This window comes from Trachurus japonicus, chromosome 9 (assembly GCF_045865225.1).
Source record: "Trachurus japonicus isolate A0001 chromosome 9, Traja_1.0".
Classification (NCBI taxonomy): Eukaryota; Metazoa; Chordata; class Actinopteri; order Carangiformes; family Carangidae; genus Trachurus; species Trachurus japonicus.
The window spans coordinates 31,250,545-31,264,161 of NC_140915.1; the positions used below are offsets into that span (position 1 = coordinate 31,250,545).

At 39.0% G+C, this 13,617-nt stretch overlaps 1 protein-coding gene across 1 annotated transcript in view; it reads left to right on the forward strand.

Moving 5' to 3' along the window:
* Positions 1-734: 734 nt before the first annotated feature.
* The window catches only part of plpp5 (phospholipid phosphatase 5), a 23,194-nt gene continuing 10,311 nt past the window's right edge, over positions 735-13,617 (forward strand). Inside the window, exons 1-3 of the mRNA XM_085787381.1 lie at positions 735-868; positions 1,892-2,027; positions 2,163-2,271. Coding sequence (XP_085643507.1) covers positions 1,957-2,027; positions 2,163-2,271 — 180 coding nt within the window. The 5' untranslated portion in view covers positions 735-868; positions 1,892-1,956. The remainder of the gene's footprint in view (positions 869-1,891; positions 2,028-2,162; positions 2,272-13,617) is intronic.

A 13,617-nucleotide genomic window follows, 5' to 3' on the forward strand; every position in this document is an offset into this window, starting at 1 on the left:
TGAAGAATTATATACAAAAAATACTTTAATTTATATAGAAGTATCTTAAAGTCCCAGGACATTTTTCTAAACCCATTGAATTGTTATGGCATAGTCTTTTTTTTTTTTTTTTTTTACCTCTAGATGGCTCTCTATAACGTGACGTGGCTTCTTGCATCCATTCGTCAAGCCAGATCAAATGATCTGCCCGGCTATTTCCGGTTTATAAAGCTTAAATTCCTTGGCTTTGTCGTTATTAATATAAATAAACTCCAGAGGTTATTGAATGAAAACATGGCTGCACATGGGCACACATTAGAGATTAATGGTATGATGGTATGAAACCATCTTGAACACATGGTTTCAAAAATCTCATTTGATCTGTACACATCCTTTGAATATTCAAATAAATTACTGCACACTTTAAAAGCTTGCAGTATACTACTGATCATGCTTATATATGACAAATAATGGACTATGGTCTCAACACACTTCGTAAAATACAAAGAAAACCTGAAAACTTGACAAAATGCCTACCAGTGATCCACCTGTGTGCATTATGTAGCCTAGTAAAGAGAGAAAAATAATTTTAAATATTTTCATCTACTGATAAAAACTGAGGACGAATGAGTAAGAGGACCCGGGTCAGATGCTTATTTTACATTTATCTGCGCACCTTTATTTTGAAAATCCCAAGCAGGCTTAGCCCGGTGCTAACAGTTAACTTGACACAGCGCTGCTCCGCTCCGCGGCATCCCGAGTCCAACTCCGTCTCTGTCTCTGTCCGCTCCTCCCGCCGCCGGCAGCAGCGGAGGATGCCGAGGCCGCGCTCACATTGACGGACAGTGTTGATATGAGAAGGAAGAGATGAGAAGACGAGCTGTTTGAGGTTTGTACCGAGCCGCAGAGCCGCAGACTGACGGCCCGGAAACGGCCCAGATGTCTGGTCGGACAGATGTTGCTACCTAGCTTAGCTCAGGCTGCTAACATCCTGTCTGTGCTGCACGGGGGGCTTCGGTTTTAGCCCGTTTGTTTGGGTGTGCGCGCGGACAGAGGCCGGCAGGAGGCTGGTTCACATCCTGGCATCACTAGAAACTGTCTAAATGTTGAACTTGTTTAAATAGCAGCGTGTAGGTGTGTGTTGCAGCTGGAGATGGAGGGCACAGGTGCAGCGTGTTGGCCTGTCAGTCTGTTTATGGACAGGACAGAGGGACAGGTCCTCGGTGCTTCACCTGGTGTGTGTCCAGCAGGAAGGTGGTGGACATGTAAAGTGACCAGTGAAGACTGAGGGACAAGGCTGAGGACTGTCTGTCTGGAGCTGGACCCCCAGGGACCCTGTGAAGCTCCAGGCTGAATGTTTATCTGGTTGTGCTTTTTATGTGGATGTTGATGTTTTAAAGTCAAAAATCCATTAATGATGTATTGTATGGTGACATACACATTTTTATGAATGTATTACATGTATTTGATCTGAATGGGTCCCCTCACAGAATAATACATATGAAATGATGGCTGGTGGCCTTCCTCTGCTGCTATTTCTTATTTGTATACTGATTTTCATAGATTTACATAGAGTATTACAGTAGCAGCTGGTATGTAATGTAGGCCTATATTAGTCCAAACCCAGAGCACAAAGTAGATGTTTTTTTAAAGTATATTTTTGGGCGTTTTTGCCTTTATTGGATAGTACATAGTGAGATAGACAGGAAAGGGGGAGGCAGAGAGAGGGGGAATGACATGCAGGAAAGGTCTGCCCGACGCAGGATTCAAACCGGGGACGCCTGCGTTGAGGACTGTAGCCTCTACATGGGGCGGCCGCCTTAGCCACTGCGCCACGCACCGCCCCACAAAGTAGATGTTTGTATGGAGACTGACTCCATGAACTAAACCTACTCCCTGTGTTTTCCCTCAGTCCCAGTTAAAAGAAGGTGGAGTGATGATGTTTGCTGTCGACTGAAGTTCACTCCAACAAACAAAATGAAGGGGAGGCTGCTTCGCGGGTTCCTTTCGGAGGTTTCCATCCGGATGGCGCTGCTAGTGGTGTTCCTGTGAGTATGTCCTCCTCTGGGTCGCACCTGTCTGCTCATTATTGCATTTGCATCATCCATTCAATCAAATGCAGTGGATGTGGGTGTTTGTTTTTATACTGTGAATTAAAAAACAGAACTGTGTGGTTCTATTAGTGTGACGGAGCAGCTTCCTCCTTTCTACCGTGAGATCCAGCCTGAGGAGATGTGGTTGTATAAGTTCCATCGTGTGGAGAGAGATCATGTTCCCACCTCTCTCATGTTTGTAAGTATCATTATCTACACATTTGTGAGATACACTGAGACAAATCAGTCCCTCAGTTCATTTTTAACCTCCTTATCTTATATATGACTGTAGAGCACAATCATCACACAGAATGTAAACCATATTACATCATTAGCTCATGTTTCCCTGAGGGGTATTGCACAAAACCTAGATAAGGGATTAAGCCGGGATATCAGTGTTGCCAGGTGTACGATAATTATCGTATTTGTACGATAATTTGGCCCTCTGTACGATGTACGATCAATAATCCCAAAAAAGGCCAAATGTACGATAATTTGACCATTTCGTGAATGTGTGGTTGTAATCAGCCTGCCGCAACTATCTGCCGGATTTTTTTTGTGAACCCTGAAGGCATCTGTTCCCATGTGACAAGTTTCCAGCCAATCACGAGTGACGTTCATGCGTTTGTCTCAGAAAAACGAGCATGATTGGCTGAATGGTCAGCTGCGCCCGCCCCATGAGACGTTCAGGTCGAGTCCAGAAGTCAAGCGAGCGAAATTCAAAACAGAAGAAAACAGGGAAAATGAGAGCCCCTGAAGGAGACAGTAAGGCCCTTGCACACTGAGTTCTTGTTGTTTTTTTGTCCGAAACCGCCGCACGTTTATTCGACATCATGTCATGTTGATCATGACTCTGAAATTTCGTGTGTGTGTGTGTGTGTGTGTGTGTGTGTGTGTGTGTGTGTGTGTGCACTGTTGTTCCTATCTAAGAGGGGACATCGGCGTCGTTACACATTCACCAACAGGGGACCAAGCAGCCAACAGGGGACTTTTTTTAGGTCCCCTGTTGGACATGCTTTAAATCAACTTAAAATCATGTGAAAAACCTTCTGGTTAATTTTTTCAACTTTAGCCAAGAGGGGACCTGAGTGTGTGTGTGTGTAAAATACCATATTCAGCAGTGCCCCGGCAGGCTGGAGCAGGGGTTTTAACGACTCATTCACACACGTCGTTTCTTACACTCCTCCATAGTGTGAACGACTTGCAGCCCCGGCAGCCTTTCAGACTGTAGAGAGGCTATCAAACAGGCTCCTTAGTGAACATACCAGTACCTTGAAACATAATTTGTTATTCTTTGTAACAAAATATAAAGGTTCCGTTTTCATGGATGTCTTAAGTTTAAACTCAACACTGTATTAGGTATAATAGAAATTTTTAAATATTGAAAAAATTGATCACCCATAACAAAATTTTAAATAAAATGGTCATTTAGATCATTTCTGTTGAATTGTGATTAAACATTAAAAATAATTGACCTTGTTATTGTTGCTTGTCCAGTTTTTTTAAGCACAGGGTTTCAATTTTACAATATACATGTGTTCTCAATCTGTATAGGAATTATTAGTTGACTTACATTGCAGAAAAAGGTCCACACTTGGTTTATATGGAATGACAGGGGTCCACTGTTGGTTGATGCATAATGACACACAATCCCACTTAGTTAGCATGGAGTGACATACACACTCCATCATGTATGAATAAGAAAGAAATAAGCAAAAGTGATAGTTTTTAAGAGAAAACTTTCATCAAAACTTAAAACAAACATTTCTAATAAAGTAGCACCAATAATGTTGTAATAATTCTTTTACTGTAGGGTGTACTACTGCAACACACATTTCTACAGCCTATTCATTTTTTAATAGAGGGTTTTAGGATTTAGGGTAATCTTAATGTACTTGCATGATAAATCTGTATTCATAAGGATGTATTTTATTTACAGAAAACTCAATGGCAACCTATGATGATATATTATGTAGAAGTAAACCATCAAAGAGTAACTGATATTAAAGTATTGGCACGGCAATTTGTTATCTTTGGGGAAAATACAGAGGGTTTGGGAGATCATCAGTTTGTCAGAGATACAAGGGATAATTCATTGAGAGGATTAATCTCACAAAGTCCCTATGTTAAACTATTGCCAGACACATTTCTACAGTCTATTAATTTTTCACTGTACTGGTGTTTTATACTACTTAACTGCATTGTTGTCATGGGAAAATACTTAAACTACTCACAGTTTGACATGGCCTGATGGCTCAGAGCCACAAAAAGTTACTTTTTGGCCACGTACATCTCATATAGATGAAGCTCTGTTGGGGCCACCTATGGTCAGACTTTTACTTTTTAAATACATGTGATTTCAATTAATTTTAATGTATTTGCGTCATAAATCTGTTTAGGAAAGATTCGTTGATTTACGTTTTAGAAAAAGGTCCACACTTGGTTAATATGGAATGACAGGGGTCCACTGTTGGTTGGTGCATAATGATACAAGTGCCCACTTAGTTAGCATGGAGTGAAATACACACTCCATCATGTATGAATAAGAAAGAAATAAGCAAAAGTGATCATCCGTAAGAGAAATTTTTCATCAAAACTGAACACAAACATTTCTAATAAAGTAGCACCAATTATGTTGTAATTATTTTTAAATGTAGGGTGTACTACTGCAACACACATGTCTACAGTCTATTAATTTTTTAATAGAGGGTTTTAGGATTTAGGGTAATCTTAATGTACTTGCATCATAAATCTGTATTCATAGGGATGTATTTTATTTACTGTTTTATATTACAGAAAACTCAATGGCAACCTATGATGATATATTATGTAGAAATAAACCATCAAAGAGTAACTGATATTAAAGTATTGGCACGGCAATTTGTTATCTTTGGGGAAAATACAGAGGGTTTGGGAGATCATCAGTTTGTCAGAGATACAAGGGATAATTCATTGAGAGGATTAATCTCACAAAGTCCCTATGTTAAACTATTGCCAGACACATTTCTACAGTCTATTAATTTTTCACTGTACTGATGTTTTATACTACTTAACTACATTGTTGTCATGGGAAAATACTTAAACTACTCACAGTTTGACATGGCCTGATGGCTCAGAGCCACAAAAAGTTACTTTTTGGCCACGTACATGTCATATAGATGAAGCTCTGTTGGGGCCACCTATGGTCAGACTTTTACTTTTTAAATACATGTGATTTCAATTAATTTTAATGTATTTGCGTCATAAATCTGTATAGGAATTATTCGTTGATTTACGTTTTAGAAAAAGGTCCACACTTGGTTTATATGGAATGACAGGGGTCCACTGTTGGTTGGTGCATAATGATACAAGTGCCCACTTAGTTAGCATGGAGTGAAATACACACTCCACACAGACACACAAACACATGCAAACACACATATTTCAACTTAAGTAGCACTGGTAAAGTTGTAATTGTAGTTTTTTTTTTTAAACATGGGGTTAGGGTTAGTTACTGTGAAAACTCAATGGCAACCTATCATGATACTTAAGGGAATATTTCAGTTATTGACATTCATGGATCAACAATAAAACATGTATGGGAAAATAAAAGAGGAGCTGGGGGGGGTCATCAGTTTGTCTGAGATACAAGGGATAATTCTTCTAGAGGATGGATTAACCTCAAAAGCTCAAAACTTTCATCAAAACTTAATACAAACATTTATAATGAAGTAGCAACGGTAATGTTGTGTTTTTTTATGTGGGGTGTACTGTGAAAACTCAATGGCAACCTACGATGATATATTATGTACAAGTAAACCATCAAAGAGGTACTGATATACGACAATTTGATATGGGAAAATACAGAGGGAATGGGGGATCATCAGTTTGTCAGAGATACAAGGGATAATTCATTGAGAGGATCCCTATGTTAAACTATTGCCACACACATTCACACAGTCAAAATGTTTTTAAACTGCCACGACCTCGAGAAAGCCATCCATGCGTTGCAGTAATCAGTTCTAGATTGGACTATTGCAATGCACTTTATGTTGGCGTCTCCCAGTCTTCGCTCAGTCGCCTCCAACTTGTCCAAAACGCTGCTGCCTGTCTTTTAACTAACACTAATAGACGTGAGCACATTACTCCTGTTCTTAACTCCCTTCACTGGTTCCCTGTCCCTTACAGAATTGATTTTAAACTTTTAATGTTTGTTTTTAAAGCACTTAACGGCCTGGCCCCACTGTATTTATCTGAGCTACTTTATTAGAAAGGTTTGTGTTAAGTTTTGATGAAAAATTTCTCTTAAGGATGATCACTTTTGCTTATTTCTTTCTTATTCATACATGATGGAGTGTGCATTTCACTCCACTTACTTACATTCAAAACAGACTGACTGAAACATGGGTACATGCAATATAGAGTCACAGAGCATTTTTATGAGCTACCTTTCTCTGCCAGAAATGTTGTCTGGGAACAACATGGCACAAGAAATTAGGATTCATCAGATTGTCAGAGATACAAGGGATAAGGCATTGTGTGGATGGAATAACCCCAAATAGCTCAATGTTGAACTGCTGCAACACAACTAAAAAAAGTTAACAGTGGTGTGGACCGTGTCTGAGGAATATAGTTCTTGCTGTGCCCTAATTGTCCTTTACAAGGCTTTGTAAGGCTTTGCATGTGTTTTTATATTTATGCATTCCTTTGTTTCCCTTGATTTTCTAAATACCTTTTAATGAGTAGTTTAACAGGGTTTTTTTTGGGGTTATTCCATCCACACACTGACATATTCCCTGTATCCATGACAATCTGATGAATCCTAATTTCTTATTCCATGTTAATTGTTGTTCTCAGACAGCATTACTACTAGCAGACAACGGTGGCTCATATAAAGGCCCTGTCACAGAATATTATAACAGGTAATTACACACCTTCACAAAACTCATCAAAGAACTGACAATTCTTTAGACAAAATGGAATATTGCTGGTACACCCACTCTTTACAGTTGCCACAGAAGTTGAGTCACCAAAGGCCATAGGTGCGTATGTAGCACATGGCCAACCTAAGACCTGGGACGGTCTGATTTGGATATAAGATATTGGCTGAAAGAAAGTAGAAACTCTGAAGCCCAACCTGAAAATACCTAACGACCATCGTCAGCTACGACAAACCATCCCCCACACTGCCCACACTCAAGGACTGACACAGGTCATCTGGCACTCACTCCGCTCTCACTCCATTCACTCACTTCTCAGATCCCAGTTCAACAACTCTACCTTAAAGTTAGGATCTGTGAAATACATGAGTGCTGTGACTTAACTACTTCAATGTAGAGGAATGTTTTGTGCCCACATCATAGACTGAAACCCCATTAAAAATGTTCAACTCTACTTAGAAAACTGTGTGTAAATGTAATGAAGTCGCATTGCTTACTACAACATGCACAAGGTTATACCTAGATAATAAGGAATATACACACTTGTGTTTAGCTGGGTACTGAAACAAAAGAAAATCATTAGGAAACAACCAAAATATATAACAAATTAATTACTTAAAAATATAAATAAATTAGATAACGTTTTACCATCTTCTGAACACAATTAATTTAATTTGTTTATAATCCACTTCAGATGCTATGAATAAGGTAATATGGGATTGTTGAATGTACAATCCACACATCCTGAAAGCAACCAGACCCATTTCTGCTGAGCACCAGTGTGAACTGAATACAGCTTTTATTGTGTACTTCCCACTTAATGTAAACTCTCTGATCCTGTGCCAATCCTGTACCTTTTGACAACTTTAAATTAGGTTTCAATTTATACACCAATTTCATCTATAGATGTGTATGACTATGTGATACAGTGTGTAATATACAGAAGGAAAAAAAACACAAATTTAGTTTTAGTTTTCATTTTTGTTGTGGACCAAAAATATTCAGACAGGTATACATGAACTCCAGTAGAGCTAATAGTTTGGTAAGTAAAAATGTGTGTTGCAGTAGTTCAACAGTGGGTATTTTGGAGTTATTCCATCCACTATAGCTGATTTATCCCCTGTATGTCTGGAAATCTGATTATACCTAATTTCAGACAACATTTCTACTGGCACACAATGGTAGATCATATAAAGGCTGACAAAATATTATACTGATCACAAGGCATCACACACATTTACAAAACTCATCAAAGACTTGACAGGGTGGATTATTGCTGGGACACCCACTCTTTACAGTTGCCACAGAAGTCCATAGGTGTGTAGCACATGGCCAACCTAGGACTGGGGAATTCCATTGTCTGTTAGTCTGATTTGGATATAAGATCTTGGCTGAAGGATGTTAGTCTTTTCCAGGTTGCCCTTCAGAGTTGCTAACGACCATCGTCAGCTACAAGAAACCATCCCCCACACTGCTGACAGTCAAGGACTGACACAAGTCGTCTGGCACAGATTTAAAGCCCTCACTCACTTCTCAGAAGCCAGTTCCACATTTAGAGTGGAGAGTGGAGGTAGAGTTAAGCCTACCACACACATAAAGATAATCGGGCTGATTTTGCCCCGATTTTCCCCCTTCCGACCAAAGACAAAAATCGGCCGATTATCCTAAGGTCTTAAGATTATTTTATGAGATTCTCTTGTAGTGTGTGGTGTGTTAAGAGTCAAAATTCTCACAACAATCGCCTCAGAAAACGTTCGGCGCCGATAATCGTAAATCTTAAACATGTTCAATATTTCCGAATCAAAAGTCATCTTGCGTGTGGAAAGCTGGTGTTGTGCTGAGAAGTGCCTGCTTGCCAAGCTCTGCATGCTGCTCGCGGCAAGCCACTTCTCGACACAACACCGGCAATCCCACAGAGAGCCACAGTGCAGCCCTGGCAATACATGAGGTTCACACAGACATTCACGCATACACAGGAGATTTCCTGGTGGCCGACAGTGTTGGTAATAACGGCGTTAGAGTATAACGGCGTTAACGGCGTTATTTTTTCCAGTAACGAGTAATCTAATTAATTACTTTTCCCATCGTTACAACGCCGTTGCCGTTACTGAGAATGTGAAGTGGCGCGTTACTACAGTTCGGTTGAATGAAACGCAAGGTGGTTTTGTCCACACATCAGCTGCCTCAGGACAGGTCATGACGGCGAGCTAAGGTAACGTAGCTAACGCAGCATCTGAGACCGATCAGCTGTGTCCCAGGCTGCAGCCCCTGAACTGGGACACAGCGCGCACACACAAGCACCCACTCCACCCGAGCAGCAGCGGTTGGAGTCCGACGGACGGACTCGAATTATGACACCTGAAACGTTTACACAGAGCTCTGTGTAAACACAGCTGATCGATCGATAAAAAAATTACCGTCCGCTGGAGTGAATTTTTTTTTCCGTCACTGAGAACAGCTTCTTGAATGTAACTCGGTCAAGACGTATCCTCAAGATTTTTCCAGTTCTGTTAGGTCAAGCTGCTGTAGCGGCTGACATCATGCAGCATGATGATGGTAAAATTTCCAGATAAAAACACGCGTTTTTTCATCAGCATCAGTACAGAAATGACGGATAGAGGGGAAAAGGCTTTATCCACAGATCCGCTGCTCCTGATTTGTGACCCTGAGGCCAGAGTCACAGACACACCTGGATTAAGACAGGAAATAAAGGGGCTGGTTTAGGATAGTGGAGCTGTGCAGAAAGCCAGTCAACCTTAGAGGGAGCACTGGAAAAACCGTTTTAAAGTAACGAAAAAGTTACTTTCTCAGTAACGCATTACTTTTTGGTTTAAGTAACTCAGTTACTAACTGAGTTACTTTTTAAATGAAGTAACTAGTAACTGTAACTAGTTACTATTTTTCAGTAACTTGCACAACACTGGTGGCCGATAGCAAAGACGGTAGCGATCATAGCCAGCAACAGCCGGCAATAGAGCAGCCATGTTTAAACGATCATGTGACCGCCGCTCACAGCCGCTTTACTGCTCGGCGTCTGAAGCCACAGACACACAGACACACACAGATGGTATCGTTGTAAAGGCTGAAGTGTCCCGCTTTCATTTTTAAAAAATTACATCGCTCTCATTGTCCATTCCGGAAATAGACCGAAAGAGTAGCTACAACAATACTGATCTCTTTCTGAGTTTTCTGACCGGAGGGTCAAGATTCTGAAAAATCTTAATGTGTGTGGTGCGCTGTGTTTGGAATATCACAGCACACCACACACAATACGATCAAAACTGTTCAATCACAGATTTTTTATCTTCATGTGTGGGGTCTTTCACAGATAAAAAAATTGGTTGAAATTTAGAGAATCTTTATGTGTGTACCAGGCTTTAGGATCTGTGAAATACATGAGTGTTGATGACTTCACTACTACAATGTAGAGGAATGCTTTTGTGTCCACATCATAGACTGAAGTCTATGGGTGGGAATTGAGAACCGGTTCCTCTTCAGAACTGGTTCCCACGTGATCATTTCCTTGGGATTGTGTGCGTGCATGCTTAATGATTCCGCTAATCGATTTTGCTTTTTCCTTTGCAAATGTGCATGTTTCTAACCCAAACAACACATGCTGTATTCGGGTCAGAATGAAGGCAAACACGGCGTCGAGACAGAAGCGCTCTAAAGTGTTGGGGTAGATGTGATGTGACAAAAAATATTCAGATTTATAAAACACTGCATACACACACTTGCAAGTAAAGTGCCTACAAGGCACATACATACTGTAGATAGTAAGGAATATACACACTTGTGTTTAGCTGGGTACTAAAACATCAAAAAAATCATTAGGAAGCAACCCAAATGTGTAACAAATTAATCACTGAATCAGATTGCCATTCTACTATTTGTTTTCAAAATAAATTTGATTAGAATTAGATTTATTGTGTACCTCCCGCTTAACTCATTGAGTGCCATTGACGTACATATACGTCAAACGCAGTTTTCTGCGGCTGGTAAATGGGGACGCTGTTGCCCACACTGTGAGTAATTTTGGGGCTTCTGGGATGTGTAGAACGAATGAGACTGTAGATCAGAGCAAGAAGTGAAGAAGAAGGAGAAGACGAGTGCGATCGCTACGGAGATAAAAAAGTTGGAAAAAGTTTCTATTTCTAGAGAAAAACGACGGGCAGAGCCTGGAACAAGTGTAACGTGGAGCTGTGATGAAAAATTTCTCTTACGGATGATCACTTTTGCTTATTTCTTTCTTATTCATACATGATGGAGTGTGTATTTCACTTCATGCTAACTAAGTGGGCACTTGTATCATTATGCACCAACCAACAGTGGACCCCTGTCATTCCATATAAACCAAGTGTGGACCTTTTTTTTCTGCAATGCAAAACAATAAGTAAAATGCATCCCTATTAATATAGATTTAGAATGCAAGTACATTAAAATTGATTGAAACCATGTGCTGTTAAAAAGTAGAAGAGTGACAATAGGTGGCCACCACAGAGCTTCATCTATATGGGACATTAGGTGACTACAGAATAACACTTTGTGGCTCTGGGCCATCAGACCATGTTGAATCCTGAGTTTAGTTATTTAAAGTAGTTTTCCCATGACAACAATGCAGTCAAGGAGTATGAAACTTCATTAAGTCAAAAACTTGACAGACTGTAGAAAGGTGTGTTGCAGTGGTATATCATATTACTTAGTGAGGTTAATCCATCCTCTAGAAGAATTATCCCTTGTATCTCAGACAAACTGATGACCCCCCAGCGCCTCCTTTATTTTCCCATACATGTTTTATTGTTGAGCCATAAATGTCAATAACTGAAATATTCACTTAAGTATCTTGATAGGTTGCCATTGAATTTTCACAGTACATCCCATGTTTTAAAAAAACTACAATGAAAACTTCACCAGTGCTACTTTAGTTTAAATATGTGTGTTTGCATGTGTTTGTGCGTGTGTGTATTAATAGTTACAAATGTTTGTATTAAATTTAGATTAAAAATGTATCTTAAAACTTAGCAATTTCTCTCATTTCTGCTTATTCACCCATGCTGGAGTGTGTATGTCGCTCCGTGCTAACTAAGTGGGCACTTGTATCATTATGCACCAACCAACAGTGGACCCCTGTCATTCCATATAAACCAAGTGTGGACCTTTTTCTGTAATGTAAAACAGTAAATAAAATACATCCTCATAAATACAGATTCATGATGCAAGTACATTAAATGTGACCTAAAACCCTGAGTTTTAATTCAAATATTTTTCCTATAACAACAATGCAGTCAAGGAATATAAAACTCTTGTAGGGGAAAAATTAATAGACTGTAGATATGTGTGTTGCAGCAGTACACCCTACATTTAAAAATAATTACAACATTATTGGTGCTACTTTATTAGAATGTTTGTGTTAAGTTTTGATGAAAAATTTCTCTTACGGATGATCACTTTTGCTTATTTATTTCTTATTCATACATGATGGAGTGTGTATTTCACTTCATGCTAACTAAGTGGGCACTTGTATCATTATGCACCAACCAACAGTGGACCCCTGTCATTCCATATAAACCAAGTGTGGACCTTTTTCTGTAATGTAAAACAGTAAATAAAATACATCCTCATAAATACAGATTCATGATGCAAGTACATTAAATGTGACCTAAAACCCTTGGTTTAATTCAAATATTTTTTCTGTAACAACAATGCAGTCAAGGAGTATAAAACTCTTGTAGGGGAAAAATTAATAGACTGTAGAAATGTGTGTTGCAGTAGTGCACCCCATTTAAAAATAATGACAACATTATTGGTGCTACTTTATTAGAAATGTTTGTGTTAAGTTTTGATGAAAAACATTATCTTAAGAATGATCACTTTTGCTTATTTCTTTCTTATTCATACATATTACATATTAATGTATTTCCTATTACTGTAATTGGTTGAAACCAGATGTATGGAGCATTTTGACTATTTAAAATTGAGATGATAGTAGGTCCCCTCTTGGACTGCTAAGAATGACAGAGGCAGCACATTTATGGATGAGTAAAGACAGACAAGCAAATTATCTTTGTTAAGAAAAAAGGAATTCATTCATTAAAGCTGGTTTTAAGTAAATGTTGTTGCTTATACTGCAGAACTTGATATTAGTGCATGCAGCCATGTTACGTCTGAATTGCATGCAATTCAATAAAAAATATTTACTCTCAAATGTGGCCATGATTATTTAAATATATATATATATTTATATATGTATATATATAATTTGTATTACAGAGACTTTAAAATAAGTAATGATAACTCTCAAGTTATATTATTCATTCTTGAAAGAAACTGAGAAAGTCATTGTTGTAAACAAAGACTCATTAGGTGAATGGGTCGTTAGGTGAATGAATGGGTGCAGACAGCTCCACTGCAGTATGTGGAGGTCCACTCTTTGATAGGTAAATGTCGCTCAGAGATCCAAGTCCCCTCTTGGCAATTTCTTTAAAAATAATTAAAAGTCACATTTTCAGTAATATTATGGTAAAACACCTTAAAAGTCAATTTTATATTCCATTTTTGGTTTTTCAAAATAAGCAGAAACATAAGACCCCTCTTGGCAGCTTGGCCTGACAGGTCCCCTCTTACCC